General features: G+C 46.4%; 1 protein-coding gene across 4 annotated transcripts in view; it reads right to left on the minus strand.

Annotated features, from left to right (window-relative positions):
- Positions 1–10,232: 10,232 nt before the first annotated feature.
- arhgef6 (Rac/Cdc42 guanine nucleotide exchange factor (GEF) 6) overlaps positions 10,233–24,070 on the minus strand; it is a 75,885-nt gene continuing 62,047 nt past the window's right edge. For 2 of the 4 annotated variants that reach the window (XM_055643957.1, XM_055643960.1), the window contains exons 13-22: positions 22,275–22,361; positions 22,034–22,112; positions 20,091–20,230; positions 19,246–19,440; positions 18,783–18,803; positions 18,341–18,434; positions 16,121–16,210; positions 13,404–13,503; positions 12,760–12,814; positions 10,233–11,974 (exon numbers count right to left, since the gene is read on the minus strand). In XM_055643957.1, the coding sequence (XP_055499932.1) occupies positions 11,852–11,974; positions 12,760–12,814; positions 13,404–13,503; positions 16,121–16,210; positions 18,341–18,434; positions 18,783–18,803; positions 19,246–19,440; positions 20,091–20,230; positions 22,034–22,112; positions 22,275–22,361 (984 nt within the window). In that variant the 3' untranslated portion in view covers positions 10,233–11,851. The remainder of the gene's footprint in view (positions 11,975–12,759; positions 12,815–13,403; positions 13,504–16,120; positions 16,211–18,340; positions 18,435–18,782; positions 18,804–19,245; positions 19,441–20,090; positions 20,231–22,033; positions 22,113–22,274; positions 22,362–24,070) is intronic. The other 2 variants (XM_055643958.1, XM_055643959.1) reach the window with 2 other exon arrangements.

Below are 24,070 nucleotides of genomic sequence, written 5' to 3' on the forward strand. Positions count from 1 at the left end.
TCTGGTTGTGTGTCTTACTGCTTTTCACATGGTGCGGCCGTGTGGTAACTCGAATTTCACTGTACCTTATGCTGTACTGTTGTATGGTAGGATAGTAAGTTATGAAGAGGGTTAATGACCCTGTCCCACTTAGGAAACCTGAACGGAAACCTCTGGAGACTTTACGCCCCGTCCAAGGTTTCCGTGGGGTTCCCATAGGTTGCAGGTGGTCGCCGGAGGTTGCAGGTGGTTGCTGGAGGTTGCAGGTAGTGGAAGTAGGTAGGGAGACTGACAAAAACCTCCGGGAACTGCACGGAAACCTTGGGTGGGGCGCAAAGTCTCCAGATGTTTCCGTTCAGGTTTCCTAAGTGGGACAGGGGCATTAACAAGGCTGCAAAAGGATATGGATAGTGGCCAAAGATATGGCAAATGGATTCTAGAAGCAAGAGGCTTCTAGTTTATGTTTCTAATTCTATGTTTACATAGAAAGGGGATGCATTTAACGATAGAATGATGAATGTATGAAACTCTTCCCAAAAGAAGAATGGAGGCCGGGCCTTGAACGTTTGAAGGCAGAGACTTCAAGCTCGAGCGGCTGGCTAGGATAGGGGACCACAACTAGATGGGAATGTGGAGCTGAAGATAGAGTCAGATCAAGCGGCTAGCCCAGTGTGAGTGGGCCAATCCTGCTCCTGATTCGAACATTCAGCATGTTATATATCTGAAACTGAACCACAAGAAAAAAGGCGACAAAAAGGCTGACAGATAAGAGTTCTAAGAAGTGTGGTGATGAAGGGGGATATTTCTGTAAAACTGGGTCAGTGTGGTATTGTGGGGTTTTACCATGAGGGGATAGTCTAGATTCCATGGCGTTGGCGTACGCTACAGCACAGAAATGACTGTCTGCCAGTGGGGTCTCTGGTTACGTTCTCACTGGGCAGAAGGCATGATCATCGAGGACTTCACCAAACGGATCATCTTCCCTGTCTGTGGCCTCCCTTGGATTGAACGAGGAGAGAGATACTTGCTGCAGGTTTTGGGAGAACCAATGGCGCAGATAAATTGGACAGAGGGCTCTGTGAGGATGACTGACATCACATGGGACAGTCATGGCCTTTCAGCCTCTCAAGATCCACCTGTGTCACCCGTAGGGTCTGATGATCAAATCCCAGCCAGCAGGCAGAGCAGATTTAAACTCAATAATCCTTGGCCTTTGTCCAACCATTCCCTCCTCCTCGATGATGTTTACCTATAACCTGCCATGCTTTGTCCTCTCTCTCCACCCCAATCAGTCTGAAGAAGGTTCCAACCCAAAACATCACCTATCCATGTTCTCCAGAGATGCTGCATGACCCGCAGAGTTACTGCGGCGCTTTGCGGCTCTCCTTGGAAACTAGCATCTGCAGGTCCTTGTTTCTGCTAATCCTCGGCCTTTCTTGGTCTGCCCCTTCGCCCTCCTCCTTGAGCTGTTTTTTAGCCTCTGCCCATCACGAATCATCACAGCACGATTCCACCCTCTCTGTACTTTGACACCATCATTAACTCCTTGGATGGACAACCCTTCTCGGTATATTTAAATGGAGCTCATCTTTGTCCAGATTTCTCTCCTTAAACGTCTGCTCTGCCGATCTGCTCCTCGCTGTTAAATCTATTTCCATCCACATGAGCAAGTTCTTCCTCATGCCTCCGTCATTGCATTTATAGAAGTTTAAGATATTAGATCAGACCCAGGTATCTCACTATCAAACTAAATGCAAAATTCTACCACTTCATGGATTCTCTTCCAGAATATCCTTACTCTGAAAATATTAATAACTCAATTTTCCTTAACAAGATCAGATCTCAAAATATCCCATTCTTTGGCTCCACAATGTCTAAAAACAACTAGCAAATCTCACCCAATTAAATCATCCACAATTACCTTTTCCCAGCTCGTAACAGATTAAAGTCTCCATGTCACGCAGCACGTGCACAGGCCCTACGGCCCCTGAGCCCTATATCACCGTCTATATCTCTTCTTTCCCTTTCCCCTGACTCCCAGTCTGAAGAAGGATCTCGACCTGAAATGTCACCTATCTCCAGAGATGCTGCCTGACCTGCTGAGTTACTCCAGCTTTTTGAGTCTCTCTTTTGAGCCTCAGTCACGCCCAGTGCCATCGACTCCCCGTGGGTTTATTCACTGGACATGCTGATACACATTTGGAGATTCCCATTTCACAGTTTGTGTGCTTCTACAAGAGAAAACCATTGTCACACCCCTCTACCTTACATGGAACTGACACCTGCCCGGTTCAGTATCGAATAAAACTTCCATGTAGCTGAGCGTTTGCAGGAAATGTCTTGAAACGTAATTACACAAGTCAATACTGAAACGTGTAAGGAAAGCACGGTTTTGTGCAGGTGAATTTGCAGGGTTGCTGCATGGACCCTGCAGGAAAGCACGCAAGGGTTTCCTTTGCACTGTCACTCAATGCTGCTGCGTGATTGTAGTCAGTGTGGGCTTTCGATAAACATTCCTGGCAGAGGAAATAACATCAGTGCGTAGCTATGACTTCAGGGTAAACCCACAAAAAGACCTCTAAATAGACATAAAAAGCTGGAGTAACTCAGTAGGACATGCAACATTCCTGGAGAGAAGGAATGCGTGACGTTTCGGGTCGAAACCCTTCTTCAGACTGGTTAGGGATAAGGGAAACAAGAGATATAGACGTTGATGTGGAGAGATAAAGAACAATGAATGCAAGATATGCAAAAGAGTAACGATGATAAAAGAAACAGGCCATTGTTAGCTGTTTGTTGGGTGAAAAATAGAAATGAGTGTGGCTTGGGTGGGGGAGGAATAGAGAGAGAGGGAATGCCAAGTGTTACCTAAAGTGAGAGAAATCAATATTCATACCACTGAGTAAGCTGCCCAAGTGAAATATGAGACGCTGTTCCTCCAATTTGTGTTTAGCCTCACTCTGACAATGGAGGAGACCGAGGACAGAAAGGTCTGTGTAGGAATGGGTAGGAGAATTAAAGTGTCCAGCAACCGGGAGATCAGGTTAGTTCAGGCAGGCTGAGCGAAGGTGTTCCGCTAAACAATCGTCCAGTCTGCGTTTGGTCTCGCCGATGTATAAGAGTCCACATCTTCAACAACAGGTACACTCGTTGAGGTTGGAGGAGGTGCAAGTGAACCTCTGCCTAATCTGAAAGGACTGTCGGGGTCCCTGGACAGACTCGAGAGAGCGGAGGTACAGCGACAGGTGTTGCACCTTGTTTAGTGGAACACCTTCGCTCAGCCCGCGTGAACCAACCTGATCTCCCGGTTGCTGGACACTTTAATTCTCTTTCCCATTCCGACACAGACCTTCCTGTCCTAGGTCTCTTCCATTGTCAGAGTGAGGCTAAACACAAATTGGAGGAACAGCATCCCATATTTTTCTTACAGCCCTGTGGTATGAATCCTGATTTGTCTCACTTCAGGTAGCTCCGTCATTCCCTCGCTCTCAATCTCGCCCCCACCCACATCACACTCGCCTCTCAGTTTCACCCTACAAACAGCTAACAATGGCATGTTTCCTTTATCATCACTTATTTTTTGCATAACTTTCATTCATTGTTCTTTATCTCTCCACATCACTGTCTATATCTCTCGTTTCCCTTATCCCTATCCAATCTGAAGAAGGGTCTCGACCCGCAATGTAACCCATTCCTTCTCTCCAGAGATGCTGCCTGCCCGCTGAGTTACTCCAGCTTTTTGTGTCTATCTTCGCTTTAAACCAGCATCTGCAGTTCCTTCTTACACAAAAGAAGACCCCTACTTACCATCCTCACTTGTGTCATAGTCATGCAGCACATGAACAGGCACTTTGGCCCAGCATGCACACACTGACCATGGTGCGCCCTCTACACTAGTCCTATCTGCCTCTGTTTGGCCCTTATCTCTCTGACCTTTCCTATCCATGTACCTGTTCAAATGTATTTTAAATGTTGTTATAACACCTGCCTCGATTGCCTTCTCTGGCAGCTCAGTCCTTATCTTTGCTTATAACTGTGTGAAAAAGTTGCCCCTCAGATTCAAATTAAATCTTTCCCCTCTCACCTTACACCTATAGTATGTCCTCTTGTTCTTGATTTCCCTACTTTGGGTAAAAAAACATGCATCAACCCTATCTATTCCCCCTCATTCTTACACACCTCTATAAGATCACCCCTCATCCTCCTGCGCTACAAGGCCTGCCCAACCTCTCCCTATACATAGCTCAGGCCCGCATATACTGGCAACATCCTCATAAATCTCTGCACCCCTTCCAGTTTCACATCTTTCCTATAGCAGTATGACCAAAACTGAACACAATACATCACAAAAATAGTGTATAAAATTCTGAGACTTGGACAGCATGAACAGGAAATATGGACTTGTCCTGGCAGAGGGCCAAGTAGCCATGGGACACAGATCTCAAACAATGGAGAGAAGGAGTAGAGTGGAGATGCAAGAAAGATTTTCATTGATCTGAAGGACAACCTTTTCACACAGAGGTTGGTGGGCATATGGAATGAGCTGCCAGAGGAAGTGGTAGAAGCAGATACAATTATCTATATAATTAAAACTCAAATCTTGAACACTTCCTGTTTGCACTGCATATTGATTTTAGAAAAAACACTACCACTTACGGCTGTGATTTTTGGTGATCTTACATAGAGTTCCCCTCTGCTGCGCAGGACAAGAGGATTTTTCCCATCGATTAAAAATAAAAGACTTATTAATGTCTAAAAATGTTGAGGTTCTCTCTCCTGTCAATCACGCCAGGAAGGCCATGCCCCTTCCTGTGGGAGGGGGAGGGGCTATAAAACCCGGAAGTGTGGACTGCCTCAGTCTCTGCAAGATGGGGGAGCAAGGTCACAACTCTCAGTATGAACACATGGCTACTAAACTGTGTGGTTTTACTGGCCTGTGAGTGCCCTTAATGTAGTTTGAAAATGGAGTTTGAAAATGCAAAAGTGGTTTGGTTTGAAATTGCAAAAGTGGTTTGGGGGGAGGGACTATAAAACCCAGAAGTGTGGGCGTGGCTCAGTCTCTGCAAGATGGGGGAGCGAGAGGTCACGACTGTCTTTGGTGGCCTTGCACCCTGCTTGAAATGGTATGAAACTGCATTTGAATTTGGTAGCCTTGCACCCTGCTTGCAATGGTAGGAAACTGCACTTGAGTTTGGTGGCCTTGCACCCTGCTTGAAATGGTAGGAAACTGCACTTGAGTTTAGTGGCCTTGCACCCTGCTTGAAATGGTATGAAACTGCACTTGAATTTGGTGGTCTTGCACCCTGCTTGATATGGAATTTCAAGGAATAGCCATGAGTCAACTGCCAGCCCACCAGCCGTGAGTGAATGAGCTGCCAGCACACTAGGCTTGAGTGACTGAGCCGCCTGCCCAAGAATCCATTGGGCCCACAATGTCCATACTAGCCCTCTGGAAACCAGTCCCTTCAGTGCTGTAGTGGTGGTGTGGGAGCTGCAGTCCAAGCGCAAGTGTTCGGCGAAACGGTCGGCAAGTATACATCTGATCTCATACGTAGATGCATGTACATTAGCGAGAGGCATAGACTTGGCTACCATTTCGCTGAATAGCTCCTCTTGGTCTGCCAAGGCCTAATGGATGTTCCGGTTGCCAACCATTTTAACTGACCTTTCTTCCCTGGGCCTCCTCCATTGCCAGAGCGAGGCCACAGGTAAACTGGAGGAACAGCATCTCTCATATTCTGCCTGGGTAGTTTATAACCCTGCGGTATGAACGTTGAATTCTCCAATTTTAGGTACCCTTGGATTGAACCCTCCCCTCACAAATCTCACCCCCCCCCCCCCCCCCCCCCCCCCCCCCCCCCCCCCCCCCCCCCCCCCCCCCCCCCTCCCCCCTCCCCCTCTTGTGCCCCACCAGACACACCTATTTCTGCCCCCTCCCTCTGGTACGTTCATCCATCGATCTTTCCAATTCAAGAACTCTTGCCAACTCTTACACCTTCTGCTTTCATCTCTGGCCTTTGTTCAACTATCTCCCGATCAAAATACTCCCTCGCCTGTGTCCACCTATTACCTACCACGCTTCGTCCTGTCTCTCCCTTACCCAGCTTTCTTCTCTCCCCTACAATCAGTCTGTTTCTCAAGGGAGCATATACTGGCAACATCCTCATAAATCTCTGCACCCCTTCCAGTTTCACATCTTTCCTATAGCAGTATGACCAAAACTGAACACAATACATCACAAAAATAGTGTATAAAATTCTGAGACTTGGACAGCATGAACAGGAAATATGGACTTGTCCTGGCAGAGGGCCAAGTAGCCATGGGACACAGATCTCAAACAATGGAGAGAAGGAGTAGAGTGGAGATGCAGGAAAGATTTTCATTGATCTGAAGGACAACCTTTTCACACAGAGGTTGGTGGGCATATGGAATGAGCTGCCAGAGGAAGTGGTAGAAGCAGATACAATTATCTATATAATTAAAACTCAAATCTTGAACACTTCCTGTTTGCACTGCATATTGATTTTAGAAAAAACACTACCACTTACGGCTGTGATTTTTGGTGATCTTACATAGAGTCCCCCTCTGCTGCGCAGGACAAGAGGATTTTTCCCATCGATTAAAAATAAAAGACTTATTAATGTCTAAAAATGTTGAGGTTCTCTCTCCTGTCAATCACGCCAGGAAGGCCATGCCCCTTCCTGTGGGAGGGGGAGGGACTATAAAACCCGGAAGTGTGGACTGCCTCAGTCTCTGCAAGATGGGGGAGCAAGGTCACAACTCTCAGTATGAACACATGGCTACTAAACTGTGTGGTTTTACTGGCCTGTGAGTGCCCTTAATGTAGTTTGAAAATGGAGTTTGAAAATGCAAAAGTGGTTTGGTTTGAAATTGCAAAAGTGGTTTGGGGGGAGGGACTATAAAACCCAGAAGTGTGGGCGTGGCTCAGTCTCTGCAAGATGGGGGAGCGAGAGGTCACGACTGTCTTTGGTGGCCTTGCACCCTGCTTGAAATGGTATGAAACTGCATTTGAATTTGGTAGCCTTGCACCCTGCTTGCAATGGTAGGAAACTGCACTTGAGTTTGGTGGCCTTGCACCCTGCTTGAAATGGTAGGAAACTGCACTTGAGTTTAGTGGCCTTGCACCCTGCTTGAAATGGTATGAAACTGCACTTGAATTTGGTGGTCTTGCACCCTGCTTGATATGGAATTTCAAGGAATAGCCATGAGTCAACTGCCAGCCCACCAGCCGTGAGTGAATGAGCTGCCAGCACACTAGGCTTGAGTGACTGAGCCGCCTGCCCAAGAATCCATTGGGCCCACAATGTCCATACTAGCCCTCTGGAAACCAGTCCCTTCAGTGCTGTAGTGGTGGTGTGGGAGCTGCAGTCCAAGCGCAAGTGTTCGGCGAAACGGTCGGCAAGTATACATCTGATCTCATACGTAGATGCATGTACATTAGCGAGAGGCATAGACTTGGCTACCATTTCGCTGAATAGCTCCTCTTGGTCTGCCAAGGCCTAATGGATGTTCCAGTTGCCAACCATTTTAACTGACCTTTTTTCCCTGGGCCTCCTCCATTGCCAGAGCGAGGCCACAGGTAAACTGGAGGAACAGCATCTCTAATTCTGCCTGGGTAGTTTATAACCCTGCGGTATGAACATTGAATTCTCCAATTTTAGGTACCCTTGAATTGAACCCTCCCCTCACAAATCTCACCCCCCCTTCCCCCTCCCCCTCTTGTGCCCCACCAGACACACCTATTTCTGCCCCCTCCCTCTGGTACTTTCATCCATCGATCTTTCCAATTCAAGAACTCTTCAACTCTCACACCTTCTGCTTTCATCTCTGGCCTTTGTCCAACTATCTCCCGATCAAAATACTCCCTCGCCTGTGTCCACCTATTGCCTACCACACTTCGTCCTGTCTCTCCCTTACCCAGCTTTCTTCTCTCCCCTACAATCAGTCTGTTTCTCAAGGGAGCAGATCAACAATCAAGGACACAGCAGGGTAGGGAGGAAACTCTGCAGTGAGTGTTGTGGCGTTTGTGTGTTGGACGAAGTGCGCTGGACGCAGAACAGTAGAAACCTCATCAGGAGTCATTGTCAAAGAGTGAAACAGTGTGGAACCAGGCCCTTCAGCCCCACTTGCCAACACCGCCCAACATGTCCCAGCTACACGAGTGTTTGGTCTATATCCCTTCAAACCTGTCCTATCCAACTATGTGTTTTTCTTGAATGTTGGGATAGTCCCAAGCTCAACTACCACCTCTGGCAGCTTGTTCCATACAACCACCTCCCTTTGTGTGAAAAGGTTATCCCCTAGATTCCTCTTAAATGTTTTCCCCTTTGCCTTAAACCTATGGTCCTCGATTCACCTACTCTGGGCAAGAGACTCTGTACATCTACCCGATCTATTCCTCTCATGATTTTACACACCACGATAAAATCACCCCTCATCCTCCTGCCCTCCAAGGAATAGACCCAGCCTACTCAACCTCTCCCTATAGCTCAAAACCTCTAGACCTGGCAACATTCTCGTAAATGTTCTCTTTCTAGCTGACATCTTTCCTATAAGATGGTGCCCAAAACTGAACAGTATTCTAAATTCAGCCTCACCAAAATCTTATACAACTGTAACATGACCTCCCAACTTCTATACTCAATACTCTGACTGATGAAGGCCAATGTGCCAAATGCCTTTTTGACCATCCTATGTACCTGTGACTCCACCTTCAAGTAACCATGCACCTGCATTCCTAGATCCCTCTGCTCTACATCACTACCCAGAGCCCTACCATTCACTGTGTAGCTCCTACCCATGTTAGACTTCCCAGAATGCAACACCTCATTATTTCAGCAGGATCTGGATTGAATCCATCAACCATTCCTCCGCCCACCTGGCCAATCGATCCATATCCTGCTGACATTTTTCACAACCGTCTTCACTATCTGCAAAACCATTCACTTTTGAATCATTAGCAAACCGGGGAAATACTTGGGACAGTAACGGTTTACTTACTTAAGGGCCTGTCCCACTTAGGCAATTTTTTAGGCGACTACAGACGACTAGGCTGCCGTGTCATGGTCGCTGGGGTTTCGCCTGTATGGTCGTGAGTAGTCTCCTCAGTCGCCCAAAGAATCATAGCATTTTTCAGGTCGCCGCTGGATTTTGAAATGTTCAAAACTTTTCGCCGACAGTCGGCTTGACGCCAATGAGCGTAGCTTGACTTCTCCTGACGTAGGTTGTCGCCAGGATGATGTAGGTTGACACTGGTGCTGACTTCGGTGAATTCCTTTGGTGATTACCTACTTCAACCGGCAACTGAATTGTCTTTAGTTGTTGCTGACAGGGCTGTACCTTGTCGCAGTGTACATAGGTTGTCATAGGTGTGGTCGTAGGTGGACGTTCTAATGGGTCGCCGGTTGTCGGCAGCTTGATGTCGACTAGGTGGTAGGTTATTGTAGACATTGTCGTAGGGGAGGGGGGTCCAGTCGTCATTTTTTCTGCGACCTGCTACGACTATGATAGTCGCCGAAAAATATCGCCCAAGTGGAACTGAACCCATTGCCATGACATAGGAGACCGCTGAGCTTACTGGGTCCATGCCAGCCACCTGCTGGACATTTATTAACTATTATTAATCAGGCTCATGTTGTTGACCTCCCCGTGGTGAGCCCTGTCAACTGACCTCAGTAAGGCGAACGACAAGAGACAGGGGCAGCGCCGCAGCTTGGCGCCAACCCGGAGCATGCGCCCTTTTTAGGGCGGGCACCTACGGATGTCGAACCGGATGGCATCACCCTGCTTCCTCAAACGCAAGAAGAAGAATAAGAATCAGTCTGAAGAAAGGTCCCGACCCAAAACATCACCTATCCATAGACACAAAAAGCTGGAGAAACTCAGCGGGACAGGCAGCATCTCTGGAGAGAAGGAATGGGTGACATTTCGGGTCTATCCATGTTCTCCAGAGATGCTGCCTGACCCAGAGTTACTCCAGCACTTTGTGTTCTACGGTAGATTCCTGTGTCTACATTTAACGATTGTTAACTGGGAAAGTAGTTGTGAAATCTGTAAATAGTGCACACGCCGTCAGTGTGTGATATAGACAGGGTCTGTTGGATTGATGGATGGGGTTCCACCGGGTCAGCTCCTGACTTTTGATGAATTGGATCGACTGCTCGACGTAATGAGAGTTTGATTAATACACTTGAGAAACAAAGCATATTCCATTAAGAATCAAAACGCACAAAACCCATTCAAAAAATCAATTTAATCGTATCGAAGCGAACAGCAAAAAAATTCAGTCAACAGTACAAGAATTTTGTAGAATCAAGTGGTGTCATTTCCTGCCAAAATAAAACAGCTATTTATTTACAAGGGAAGCTGAGGGAATGGACAACTCAGCTTTATAAAAAGAGGCTGTTTATAAAAGAGTTTCCCACTGGTGTGTGAGTGTGCTGGGACTGAGGATTCCATAGACACTCACTGGCTGCTGATTCAAGGCTCTCTCCTCTGCTTTAATCCCAGGCCTGCTTGCTTAATCCCAATGTAATCGGGTACACACAACTAGGCTCAAAGCAGAATCGAGAGGCTGCTTACAATGACCACACACTCTGTGTCCATCCCTGGACACAATGACCATCAGTCCATGTCCAGTGATGGTCACACTGACCACACACTCCATATCTGACCATGGTCACACTGAGCATACACTCCACATCCAGCGGTCACAGACCATCCTAGTCTGTGTCCAGCCCTGGTCACTGACCACACAGTCCTTGTCCAGCCCTGGACACACTGACCAAATACTCCCTATCCAGTGATGGTCACACTGACCACACACTCCATGTCCAGCCCTGGTGTGAAACGACTGGACATTGCCTCGGTCACGCTGAGCCAGTGCTGGGTAGAAGCTCCATTTCAGTGACGTGGAGCGCACTGCGTCTCAGTCCCACCCATGAATGGAGCATTCTGACACTGTAACCACAGCACAGTTCAAGCGGCATCTTTGGCAGTCACGCTGTTATTGCCAAACAATCCTGATGCTTTCCGGGTTCCTTGCCAGTCATTACTCAACCAATTGGAAACCGAGATTGTGTTTGCTTTAATAACTCCTACAGTTTAGTCTGACAGCAGGACGAGGGAACCTCAGCTGCCTGTGACCTTTATACATGAAACACGGTCCTGTAATATGCAGGAACGGGCAGAGAGCTGTGGCCAGTTCAAAAAGAGCTTACTATGTACATACTCTAGAGAGGTGGAGGCAGGAGCAGCACATGCATTAGATGCAGCATTGTTACTGGACCACACCTGCTCCTCTGTGGGGAGAGGTCACGTGACAACAGAGACCCACTTAATACAAAAACACATAAATAAACAAGCTCCAGCATGGAACTCCAAGACCTCAGTTGTCCCTGAAAACGCATGTGTACAGCTTAAAGTCCAGTGGTTTGTGCAGGTGAAGGTGTTGACAGGTGCCACTCCAGTACAGCACCTGGCATTTTAGCGGTGCCATCGAGGACACTGTGAGTGAGCTGCTACCCCACTGCACATCCCGTGGTGTGGTCCGGAGAGTCACTCCACAGGTCAGTCATTAACAATTTGCAAGCACCACGTTATGAAAGCCAACGCCGGCAGCGTACTGTGCTGAGTGGAGCAGGCGGTGTGGTGGTTTGGAAGGCGATGCCCGCTTCCTGGTGGTATTTCTCTCCCCACACCTGCAGGTTTGCCCATCAGATTCCAACTCTGCTGCTTCTCAGTCACTGCCAGTCCGTCAATAAGCCAAGGCTGCCCCAGTGCATCAGACAGTCGTGAAATCCGTGCCCGTCACTGCTTGTGTCAGTCTGCGGAGAGGACAGCACTGGCAGCTTTAGTGGCTGCTCTCATCCCATGCAGACTCGTTCAGTTGCTTCAGCACTTTTCGGATCATTTTTTCTAATTCTTTCCTGGATTTCTGCTCCTCCTCCAGACTTTGCTTCATTCGCTTGTTTTCCTGGGGCGGGAGGAAACAAGAGTGCAGTTTATTATAATGTGGTGGAGACTCTTTAAACAAAACGGCACAGTGGCACAGCGGGCAGCATGTTGGTGCAGCGGTAGATGTGCTGCCTTACAACACTGGTTCGAGCCTCACTGTGGGTGCTGTCTGTACGGAGTTTGTACGTTCTCCCTGTGACCTACGTGGGTTTTCTCCAGGATCTCCAGTTTACTGTCACAGCTCCAAAGACATACAGGCTTGTAGGTTAATTGACTTGTATAATTGTAAATTGTCCCTCGTGTGTGTATTCATTCATTGATCATCGTTAAAAACATTAGCGACGCAATGGTGCTGGTTTCCAACGGGAACAGTAACGGACACACCACACGTCTCTGTCCAGTTCCTGCCGACTTTCGCCGCTGGAAGTACAGGATTTTGGTGTATGTGCTTTATCATCATTCCTTACAATGCTATGTACAACAGTGATCGCAACCTCTACTGAAGTGTGGATGGCCGTTGGCTCGCTAGAAGCTCATCCGCCCTTTGACAGGTCTTGTTTTTGGTCCTGCTGGGGGTCCACAGCCCCTCCTCACCTGGCAAACCATGTGGGGGAGACGGTTTAGTCACCGATTATCCAACCATGGAGCCGGTAGCATGGGATTACGTGCACCAATCTGACCTGTGCGTGTAGGATAGTGTTAGTGTACGGGGATCGCTGGTCGACCCGGCTCAGTGGCCCAAATGGCCTGTTTCTGAGCTGTATCTCTAAAACAACGTGAACCACTGCAGTCCCAGTCACTGACCTGCTTCAACTCCTGAACCTCATCCTTCAGAGCATAAACCGTGTCCACCAGACTCCTGTTGCAGCAAAGACAATCAGCGTTAGAGAGTGTACAGCGGGGAAACAGGCCCGCAAATCATTGTGCCTATCTGTGTTATTCCCACGTATTGATGCATTGATTCGGTATCCTCTGTTCCTGCTCCCACAAGTACCTGACCAGCTGCCCCTTAAATGCTGTTACTGTCCCTGCCCTCCTCCACAGCACTCAATATTGTGCCTGAATCACACACAGCCAAGTGAGCTAAACATGGAACTATCCACTCCCACACCTTCCTCACCCACTCCCATGTCTGCTCGGGTCTCACCTTTCCCACCCGTCCCCCTCCCACTCTTTACATACCTCCCGCACCGTCCTGTGTCTCACCCCCTCTCTCATTTCTCTCTGGCACACTGCCAAAGTTGACAAGAAACTTGCATTCGCTCTCTCCGTTGCCAGCTCCTGGCTGCACATCAGTAGAATGAGAACCTCCCCCAATTACAGTGAATGGAGTCTCCAGTGCCTTCAGACATTACTCTGCCTACGCTGCAACTCCTCAGTTCACACATTCTACCCCAACAATGAGTGTGTGTTTTCAGATGAGCGCACGGTGACTGAGCTCCACTCACTTCTCTTCTATGACCGTCTGCCCGTTACTCTTGGTTTCTTCAACAATTATTTTCTCCTCCTCTGGAAGCAGAACCTGTGGAGCCGAGTCCTTGCGACAAACTGTAAGAGGGCAGAAGTTTAACATTCCCTTGGCTCTGAGCTACATCATCGGCAGTCACACAGCTCGAGTTCACTCGCGAGGGTTGTCCAAGTTACATACACGCAATGCAATAGCAGCAGAGACCTGGAAACGGGTTCAGGAACTAGCCTGCATCCCTGACACCGACTGTTTATATACTTCCTTCCTACAGCTGTAACTCAACTCTAAATCCACCGTGCTTTTACGCAGAACATTCTAGATCACACATTGTTGCATTGGTGCTGCACTGTTGCTGTGTGTGACAGGGGTCATGGGTTAAAGATCTCTCATATACATGTCATGGAGAGATGGCAGATGAAATTACATCCTGAAAAATGAGGTGATGCATTCTGGCAGAAGTAATCAACTAGGCCTACACCATAGAAGGTAGGGTCTGAGGAAGTACTGAGGGCTACAGGGATTTACAAAGAGCAAAGATCCTTGAAGGTGGCAATGCAGGCAGATGATGTGGTTAATAAGGCTTATGGAATGCTGGCCTTCATTGGTCAAGGCATTGAATGCAGAAGTATGGAGGTTACACTTCAACTTTACAAAACTCTGGCCACACCTCAGCTGGAGTAGTGCATGCACTTCTGGTCACCAACGTGAGGGAGGATGTGAAAGCATCGGAGAGGATGCAGAGGAGATTCGCTGGTCTGTTGCTTGGCGTGTTCAGGGCAGTTACGAGGATCTGTTCTCCATGCAGCAGAGGAAGCTAAGACACGATTGTGGTATGTTAAATTATGAGGGGTATAGATAGGGGAGCCAGCAAGAAACCTTTCCTCATTTCAGAGATAGATAAGACTAGAGGACATGGGTTTAGTGTGAAGGTTGAGAGATTCAGAAGGAATCTGAGGGGACCTTGTTCACCCAGGGTGAACAAGGTGCTTGAGAGTGTGTTTGAAGCTGGGACGCTGACAGTATTTAAGTGTTGAGATGAACACTTGAATCGCTTATTCATAGAGGGTGATGGACAATGGGATTAAAATGTTGGGAGTCTCACATGTTGGCATGAACCTGCTGGCCTGAATGGCTGGTGTCCATGTGGTATGATTCTATGATTTGAAAGGCAGTAGTAAGATGGACAAAGTGGACAACACCTGCTATCTTTAGCCAGGGCAACGCACAGGAGCATTGTGGCTTTACAAGACAGTGGTTATTACAGTTGGAGCACTGTGTGGGGTCTCTGAGTCATACATGCAGTGAATGTGAGTGTCAGAGTGGGTGATCAAGTTTAAACAGAAAGATGAATATAAAGGAAGATTCATGAGGATGGAGGGGAAAAAAAGCAAATGAAAAGATGTATTAAAAATGTTTTAAATCTGGTACTTTTTAAATTTCCCCAAACTTCAAAATTTAAAAGAATGAGTAGCCCAGAGTGAACTCTTGTTATCAGAGAGATGGTTGGTGGAACCAACACTCACCTCAAGTTGCTCAGGCTATTATGGTATATCCTATAATCTGAATAATTTGAAAGTTCTGAGGTTTTGCTGCTGAACTCTGATTATTATGCTTCATGTGAAATAGTTGTAGGAATGAGGACTATGCATTCTTTGCATGGATAGAGTGTGAGACTGAGAAGCAAGTTCCGATTTGCAACAGTGGTCGGCATTAGTGAGTATCTGAAGCCAGCGTTGGACTGGACTCTGCAGATGGTGGATGGATCCTAGAACAGGTGCCCTTCACATAGGAACTTCATCAACACATCAGCAATTCCAGGTGTCCTGGGAGTTTAACATTCTGTGAACACCTTATCTGGGTCGCCAAGATTCGCTTCCTCTCCCTGCAATGACTACTTCCATTGGCACCATGTCTCTAACGTCATCTTCACAGAACAAGCCCCTCTACCCCAAACCCCCGATAATTACCGGCAGACATTGGCGGGTGATAGAAAGATATTTATCAAAAATCTTGATCAGAGGCAGATTATGTCATAAAAGAGGAAAAAAGTAGAGAAACAGATAACATTATCGAGGGATGAGGCCATGGAAGGATTTAGAACAGAGAGTGTGAGATTTAAAAAAACATACGAATTTTAAATCAAAGCTTTGATGAATGAGAATGTTACTGGTCAATGCTCAGGATGATGGGTGAAGAGGGGAAGGACCGGCTCAGGGTTTACTGACAAACACTAGGGAGAATGTGAGGAGGGGGCTGGCAGCAGTGTGTGGGAACAGTCATGGACACAAATCTCAGCAGTTGAGTGAGACAAGGATGGGGTGGTGGTGTGAAAATATAGGCAGGTTAGGTGATGATACGGAATTGTAGTTCATTAAGGGGTCAAATACATCAGCGAGGTTGTTCGATTACAGCGGCTGATACAATTACACTTTTGTACTAGTGGGAAGGAGCGCTGTCAAAGGTTGGATTCTGTTCAAGAATCGCATCCAATTCAGTTCAAGGTTGAGTTATGGGTTTATTAAAAATGAATTAGTTCAAAGCTCCTCCTTCACCACAGCTCCTAATGGTAATTTTATTCAGACTTCATGTTTGAAGTGTGATTAACAAGTTAAATGTATTAAAAAAAGATGTAAAGGAAGCTGCGACCCGAAGTCAAGCCAGTGGTTGGCAGGGAGCTGTCATCGTGCGGGCACCTGCCTGAACTATGAGCCTGCTGTAGGTTGGCGCTGGTGCAGTAGGCCTCGATGACTTTTAGTATCTGTGCATCTTCTTCCAGGGCGGCCGTACCTGTGAGGAGCAAGATTAAACAGTCATGCTGGTTCCCCGATAGAGATTTGAGACCCAAAGCAAAAGACATGGTGAACAGGTCTCACACCAACCACGTCCTGCCCACAGCTGGCCTTTAAAATCTTCAATGACGGCAGATGTTTATGGAAGCTGGCCAGAAGGGTCAGTTATACAGTACAAACATACCCTACCTACATCCCAACTTGTCCATGCCCCATCTAAGCTAGTGTCATTTGCCGTGTTTGTGTAATTTGCTGTGTTTGGCCCATATCCCTCTCAACCTTTCCTATCTAAGAGGCTGGGAAATAGCTGATGAAAATCAAATCACTTCTCCATTAAATGTGAGCTCCCTGTATGTGTGTATATCACACCGCTGCCTGTGGGAGCTGGCTGCCATGTTTCCTACATTTAGTGTAGGATTTTTCATAACTGGCACAGAACAAAGACACCAGTCGCTGACCAGCAGCTGGTAACCAGCCCTTATGACATCGCCCCTTGAATACATTCACAAATTGTGTTCAAAACATTTATAAAGAGAAATAATAAAGTGTTTTTATTTTGGTAGATTTAATAAAAGAGTACGTGTATTTCAAACCCATTCTCTGATTGAGATTACTATCTAAGCAGTCACAAAGTCGCTGATTTATGGGACAGCTTTGTGGGTCTGAGTAATTGATTGTTTGCTGATATTAAGCTGTTGAATGCATCCTTCAACATAGAGACACAAGGAATGCTGGAGTAACTCAGCGGGTCATGCAGCATCTCTGGAGGACATGAATAGGTGACATCTTGGTTCGGGACCCTTCTTCAGACAGAAGATTGGCCCCCACCCGAAACATCACCCATCCATGTTATCAAGAGATGCTGCCAGATCCACTGACTTACTCCAGCACTTTGTATCTTTCAACATGATAGATATTGATTAAAACAGAATATTTGCTGACTTCTTGGAAAGACAATAATTAACTGAAGCTTTGAAACAGACTTGAAAGCAATGCTGCTTTTAAATAAACTAACGGAGTGAAAAGATTTCATAAGATAACTTTCACTTCAGGTCTGCATGTGAGCCATTCTGTGTGATAGCGTTGTCACAAAGCAAACTTCCTTCTCAACCACTCTGATCTCTCAGATGGCTGTTCAATAAAATGCAAATCAGCAACTCGCACCCTACACTGCATTTGGAAGAAAAGGAATCCCTCCTGCCAACGGAATAAAGAGTGGGAATGAAGAACAGCTGCTACAAAAGGAGAGGCAAGGGACTGGAGTCTGGAGCAGAAAACAAACTGCTGCAGGAACTCTGGCCGTTCAACAGCATCCATGGTGCAAAAGGAATAGTCGACGCTTTGGGTTTAGACCCTGCATCGGGAGTGTGAGTGAAGAGGGAAGACAGATGATATAAAGAGGTGAGGGCGAGGCTTACCACATAACTTGAGAGGCTTGATTGGTGCAGTTTAATAGCCCTCCAGTACCGCCCCTCCCACAGTGCAGCGCTCCCTCGGTACTGGCCCTGCAACAGTCGTTGTGTTGCTCTGGGCCTGGCCAAGCTGGCCATCCATGAGTCATGGCTCCAGGCGGACGAGGGCTCCAGCCAAGCCGTCTGCCTGACCCTTTTCCGGGCTTACGTCTGCACCCGGGTGTAATTAGAGAGGGAATATGCGTTGTTCATGGGCACACTGGGGGACCGCTGGGCACTGCGGGGTGTGGCGGGAATTGACAAGGATTGTAACATAGTTGTTGAATAGTCAGTATATTTGATATTTAAGAACATTTGTTTTATTTTGTATTATGGTGGTGGGTTTATTGGTATTGCCCTGTATTGTCCTTATTTTTTCTATTGTAAATGATTGTATAAATTTATTATTTGTAAAAAAGAGTGCGCACTCCCTCAGTACTGCCCCTGCAACAGCGCAGCCAGCGCTCCCTCAGTACCACCCCTCCTAGTGTGGTTCTCCCTCACTGCCCCCTCAGAGTGCAACGCTTCCTCAGACCCATGCAGTACTTCACTAAAATGATAAACATAAAACAAGATGGTCTATTAATGCCTTTGATACTAAATTATAATTAATTCCCAATATCTTTAATCATCAACCCTCGCCCTCAATTTTATTTGCTGAAAGTAGAAATTCTTACTTTTACGCAAAATGTATTCATCGTCTGAGGTTTTCCGTTCAGTCTTCCGTTTGGTGAGGAATTTTTTCACTGCCTTGGGGCTCTTGCTGGAGTCCTGCAGGATAGGAAATCACCCAGCTGGTGGTTAACGTCATTGATTTTCAACAACACATCAATTTTACTCAATTTGTTCAGTTTGATAAGAACTCAGAAGCAGACATGCCAGAGCTTTGCCAGACTGGACACATTCTGTGCCAGGTTAGTTGCAAAGCTGGGAGACCAAACACGTTTCTGCTGATCGTAATAATGGCAGTGAATAGTGCAGATTTACGTACACATCACAAGAACATCTTAAATGCATTAAGGTAAGCAAGGGAGGTCATGAAACAGCAGCTGCACTGTTGCATTGCAAGCATGCACATAACACACAAACCAGGAGAAAAGTCGCTTGTCTACAGCTTACCTTTAAAATATAAGACATCCTCTACAATGCAATAAATGGAGAAAGAGAAGATGAAAGTGAAAGAAAAAATTGATGATTGATTATATGAAAAGTTCATTCATTACAATAAAAGATCATTAAAATACTGTCAATATTAGTGGTAACTGTGCTCTCAGTGCACCATTCAAGTAATTTAGATTAGTCTTAAAGGTTATTTTACATGCAGGTAAATGCAGAAATAGTATCATGCATAATTTAGATTATTTGTGTTTATCATAATTGTCCATTGAAAATAGTATCAAATTCTAACCAGGGGCCAAAGATGAACGATTCATGGAAGTGGGTTTGTTACAAACAGGTTGTGGAGTAACTATTGCCAATGCTGACTGATTTAATTACAGCTGATCAATACAAGGACCAGCAGGTCTACTCAGCTTACAAGTTATTGATATTTAAAGGGTGTGCCTGCACACCAAACACATACCTCCTTGCAGCCTAATGCAGCCGATGGTCTCAGTGGGGGTGCAGGTCTCAGGCAGCTCAGAGTCCAAGGCCTGGGCAACCTGGGCGGCTCCAGGGGACCTCTGCTTTGCACGGTGGTGCTGAAGGACTGGGGAGGTGAATAGGTGAGGGGTTGATGAGAAGGGGTCGCTGGAGGCTGCTTGCTCTCTCCGTGCTGCTGAGATGCAACGAGACAGAAAGGGGATTGTCATTTAATTTCTCAGCAATCGTCCACTAGTGCTTCAAAGGTTTCACTGATTTCAAGCAAACCTGGACTTATTCTACAATTCTCAACACAGGCCTGTTGGCTCAGTTGTCCGTGATAGTGGTTCAAATCTCAATCATTGGCCCTTCTGCATTCTTCCCTCTTCAGGCCCCACACTCTGACCGTTTTATGAGTTGACCCAGCTCCATGTTTCATGTTATGATCAATCTGGATCGACCACTGTTCATCCCTCTGCTTCTTTTGCAAACTATCTTACAGTCCCCTTTGATCCCATTTATTACTTGCCATTTTATTAAAAACTTTTTAGTATTCCATCTGTTGAAATTGGATAGTCTCTGTACAATTTCTCTGTATAGCCTGTAAATTGTAAATTATCCCTCATGTGTAGGATAGTGCTAGTGTATGGGGTGAACGTTGGTCGGCACGGACTCAGTGGGCCAAAGGGCCTGCTTCCACACTGTATCTCTAAAGTCTAAAGGTGAATCGTGTAATATATATGTACCCTTTTTTTTATTACTAATTAACTATTTATGTAAGCTGGTGAGGAACCGATTATCGAAACCAAAGGTAGAGTTGATGCATCGCACAAGGTGGGTCAGTACCGGCGATGCGGTGATGGGCAGGGGTTTGGTGGTGGCCGATCCCGGGACGGTGCCTTTGGTGACCATCAGTAGACTGTCTACCCAGTCCTGCTGCTCCTGACTGCTGCCACAGCACACCTGAATCCGCTCAATCATGTTACCTGTGGGCAGAGCGACGGCAGAAGTAACACAAGGGAACACATTCACAGGCATTTCATTAGAATCAATTTAACACTGAAAACTGCTGCAATAGGCATTTTTAATAGGTGTCAACAGGTAGCGCCGTACATGGCAGCCGCACCAACAACCTGTCTCGTCTTTTTCTTATTTTGCTGTTTTGGTCTGTGTTTACTTGTATGTTTTTAGTGTACCTAAGTTTTTGTATAATGGTGGGGTGGGAGGGTTGGGGGAAATATTTTTTATCTCTTTCCTTGACGTAGATGCGACTTTTCCATCGTATCTTCGTCTGCACTGCGGCCTTAACATTGTGGAGCTGGTGGTCCCTTTGATAAGGATCGACAGCAGGAGCTCCAGCCGCAGGAGCTTCGACCGCCCCGATCGTGGGAGTTTCAACCGCCCCATTGTGGAAGCTTCGATCGCCGACTGCCGGACCTTCGATCGCCCCGACTGCGGAAATTTTGATTGCCCCGACCGTGGGAGAAAAGGAGGGAAGAAGGTATAAGTTATTTGCCTTCCATCATAGTGGGGGATGTGAGCTCGCCGAAAAAACAAGATGGACGTGCTGCCTGCACTGGTGAGGACTCGGAGGGAGGGCCGTGAGTGCAGTGATCTCGGTGTTTTGCGGGAACATGACTCCACGGGGACATCCCGCAGTCTGGTGCAAGTGTGGACGGCTTTCTGACTGTTCAGGCGGAGAGGGATTACAGAGAGAGTGACAGCGGTCGGCATAACTCTGGTCACATCATGGTGAAGGAGCGTGTGTGTGGCCCGGACATTGAGCTGATGGCTGGGGTTCTCCGTTTATGCTGTGCACCCTGCGTTCTCACACGCCATTGTGGTGGCTATTTAAGTCTATGTTTTTTTTAATGTGCTTATGTATTTTGTTGTTTTTTTGTATGACTGTTGGCAAATCAAATTCCTTGTATGTTTACATACTTGGCTAATAAATTAATTACAATTACAATTAATCTGGAAACAAAAGGCTGCAGGCATTGGAAGTCTGGTGTAAATTAAATGCTGGAAATACTTAGCAGATCTGGCTGAATCCATCCACCAATAAAGAATATTCAGCATCATTCGCCGATTGGTAGCTGGCACATGGGCCTCCCAACTGGAACCTCTGGTCGCATGTTTCACTTCAGAGACTTCAGCGTTTTGGTTAATATCGTGTGTTATAGTGCAGGAATGTGTCGGTGTACTGGAGCACACAGGGCGCTCACAACTGTCTGCGCAAAGAGAGTGCACAGAGACAGGAGAGCGCAGAGAGAGAGGAGAGCGTGCAGAGAGAGAGGATAGGGCAGAGAGGGAGAAGAGAAAGAGGAGAGAGGAGAGAGAGCACAGAGAGAGCACTGCAGTCGGAGGTGAGTATTGAGTAAAGTTTCATCATCAGAAAATCTGTACTGAGGGAGTGCCGCACTGTGGGAGGGGCAGTACTGAGGGAGTGCTGTTGTGTCAGACAGCCAGGACCACTTCAGTGATCCTAGAATTCTAGTTTGATGGTAAAGAGATTAAACCAGTAAAAACAACATTTAACCCTCAATCAATCCTTAAAGTGTGTGATGCAAAAGATCAATGACATTTCCTTTTGCTGACCAACATTCATTGCATAACTCTCACTGTAATCTACTCATTATAGGGTGAAGATTGGCCGTCAGGGCTGGTGTTGTTGGCATTAGTTTATTATTGTCACGTGTACTGAGAGACGGTGACAAGTTCTGCTTGCGGAGTATCCAGTTAAATTGCACAACACACGAGTACAGGTTACCGAGTTATAAACTGCAAACCTGTAATTTCAAAGGTGTGATGGAAGCTCTCATTCTCCTCCAGTTTTGTTACAGTCATTCCCGTCAATGGTAATTTACCCTGCAGAAAAGGGTAGAGTTACAACTTTCAGATAAAAGCATTAATGATGCCCGACATAGACTGGATGTATACACAGCTTAAGAAGCAAAACATGCCGTTATAAGGCAGAAGAAGCCTTATGTGCTGCACTTAGACAGATTACCTCTCTGGCCCCTGACTCACCTGGTAGATGAAGCTACTCATGCGGGGGCTTGCTGACAGCATCAGCAACACGGTGGGAAACAGCATGAAGTACCTCTCGTCCTTCTCCTAGAGTTCAAATCACAACAACAACAGTCAGCTTAGCAGGTAACAGATCCACATTCAAGCACCTTGGTTTCAACATTATGCAATGGTTTCTATTATTTATTTTGCAAAATGGTAAAGAACTCTCTGACTCCTTGCATACTACTTGGCTATGTAATGAGACAAGTCCAAGGCTCAATATCACTTGCCTTTCCAATAAAACCATCGTTTGTGCTGAACTAAGCTCAGATCGGTGAGCATTCATGTTCATTCACAGCACAAACCGAAACAGATGTTCAAGTGGAATTAAAGCACAACAAAAGATAAACAGAAAAGGTCAAGTTGCCTGTTGAACACACTGATGAAACATAACGCTCTGCAGTCTGGGCGAGGCACTTCTAGCTAACACTAATCACATGAAAGGGAGTCAGACATTGCTAAAGGCAATGCACTTTTCAGGGGTATTGCACATAAGGGTTGCGTTCACTGGCGATCCAGATAGTAACGGCTGCAATGGGCCTTTATGGCCAGCTGCAGCTAGGACTGCAAATGGTGCTAAAACCTGTCCATTCTTGCGTATGGACTCTGTGAGCTGTTTCTACACGGTCTACACTTAATCGGGAATTGTACATGTGTGTCAATAATCATACTGTATGCAAAGAAAGAATTTCACTGTAGCTTGGTACATATGCTAATAAAGAACCACTGAACCATTGTGACTGGCGATCTGGAGACAAAAGATCAAATCCTAATACGGCATTGAGATTCAGATCTTTAAATGAATCTAGATGAAAGCTGGTATCAGTCTGGGTGATCATGAAGCCAATAGATTGGCCTAAAATCCCTGTCAAACATCCGACTCAAGTGCATGTACACTCAATCAATTGCACTGCCCCATATCAAGGCATTTGTCAGCTATTTAAAGCCAAACTGACTTCTGTAAGTAATCTCTGCCTTGGCAAATGTATATTAACCTGGTCCTTCACATATGTTTCCGAGATCTTCCCAATTTCAGAGGGTTGATTTACAAGCCTGTGATTACCTGGTTTATCCCTGCGGTTTTTAAATAAAGAAACCCCATTTGTTGTCTCGGGTTATCTAGCACCTCGCCTATCACCAGTGAAGAGTTAAAACTCTATCAGGCCCCCAACAATCTCCTCCCTTAACCACCTGATCCATTTCAACAGAGTCTGGGGATTTATCCAACTTTACACCGACTCATAATCTAATACCTCTGCCTTTTTTAATGCAAACATGTTCTAGAATTTCACTGTCCTCCTCCATGAATTCTCTAGAGGTACAGAATGTGTGTGTGTGGGGGGGAAGGGAAGGATGTTTGGAAAAAGAAGAAACTGCATTATTGCTTGATGCTGACAACTGGTTGGACATCAAATGGTGCAACTTCCCTCAGTTGCCTGAAGTGTTTAGAAAACTCTGAGGCATCAAGTTAACACTCTTGGAAATACTACCTTGAAAGTATTTTATTAACACAGGTACCTCCAATCCCCAGAATGATCACAGTACCAGTTTTGCTTGAGACAAGATTTGTTAAAGCAATGATGTGCACCTTACTGGAGGATTAATTGTGTGATTACCTGAGCATGTTGAAGCTGTCAACCCACTTACTGCAGTGTGGTGGGATGCAGAGCTCTGTTGTGATTATACCCACACACAGTTTCCGCCCCAGTAAGGTGGGTGGGGAAGACACCATCCCACAAAGTGCCGCACAGTAA

This window comes from Leucoraja erinacea, chromosome 12 (assembly GCF_028641065.1).
Source record: "Leucoraja erinacea ecotype New England chromosome 12, Leri_hhj_1, whole genome shotgun sequence".
In the NCBI taxonomy this organism is placed as follows: Eukaryota; Metazoa; Chordata; class Chondrichthyes; order Rajiformes; family Rajidae; genus Leucoraja; species Leucoraja erinaceus.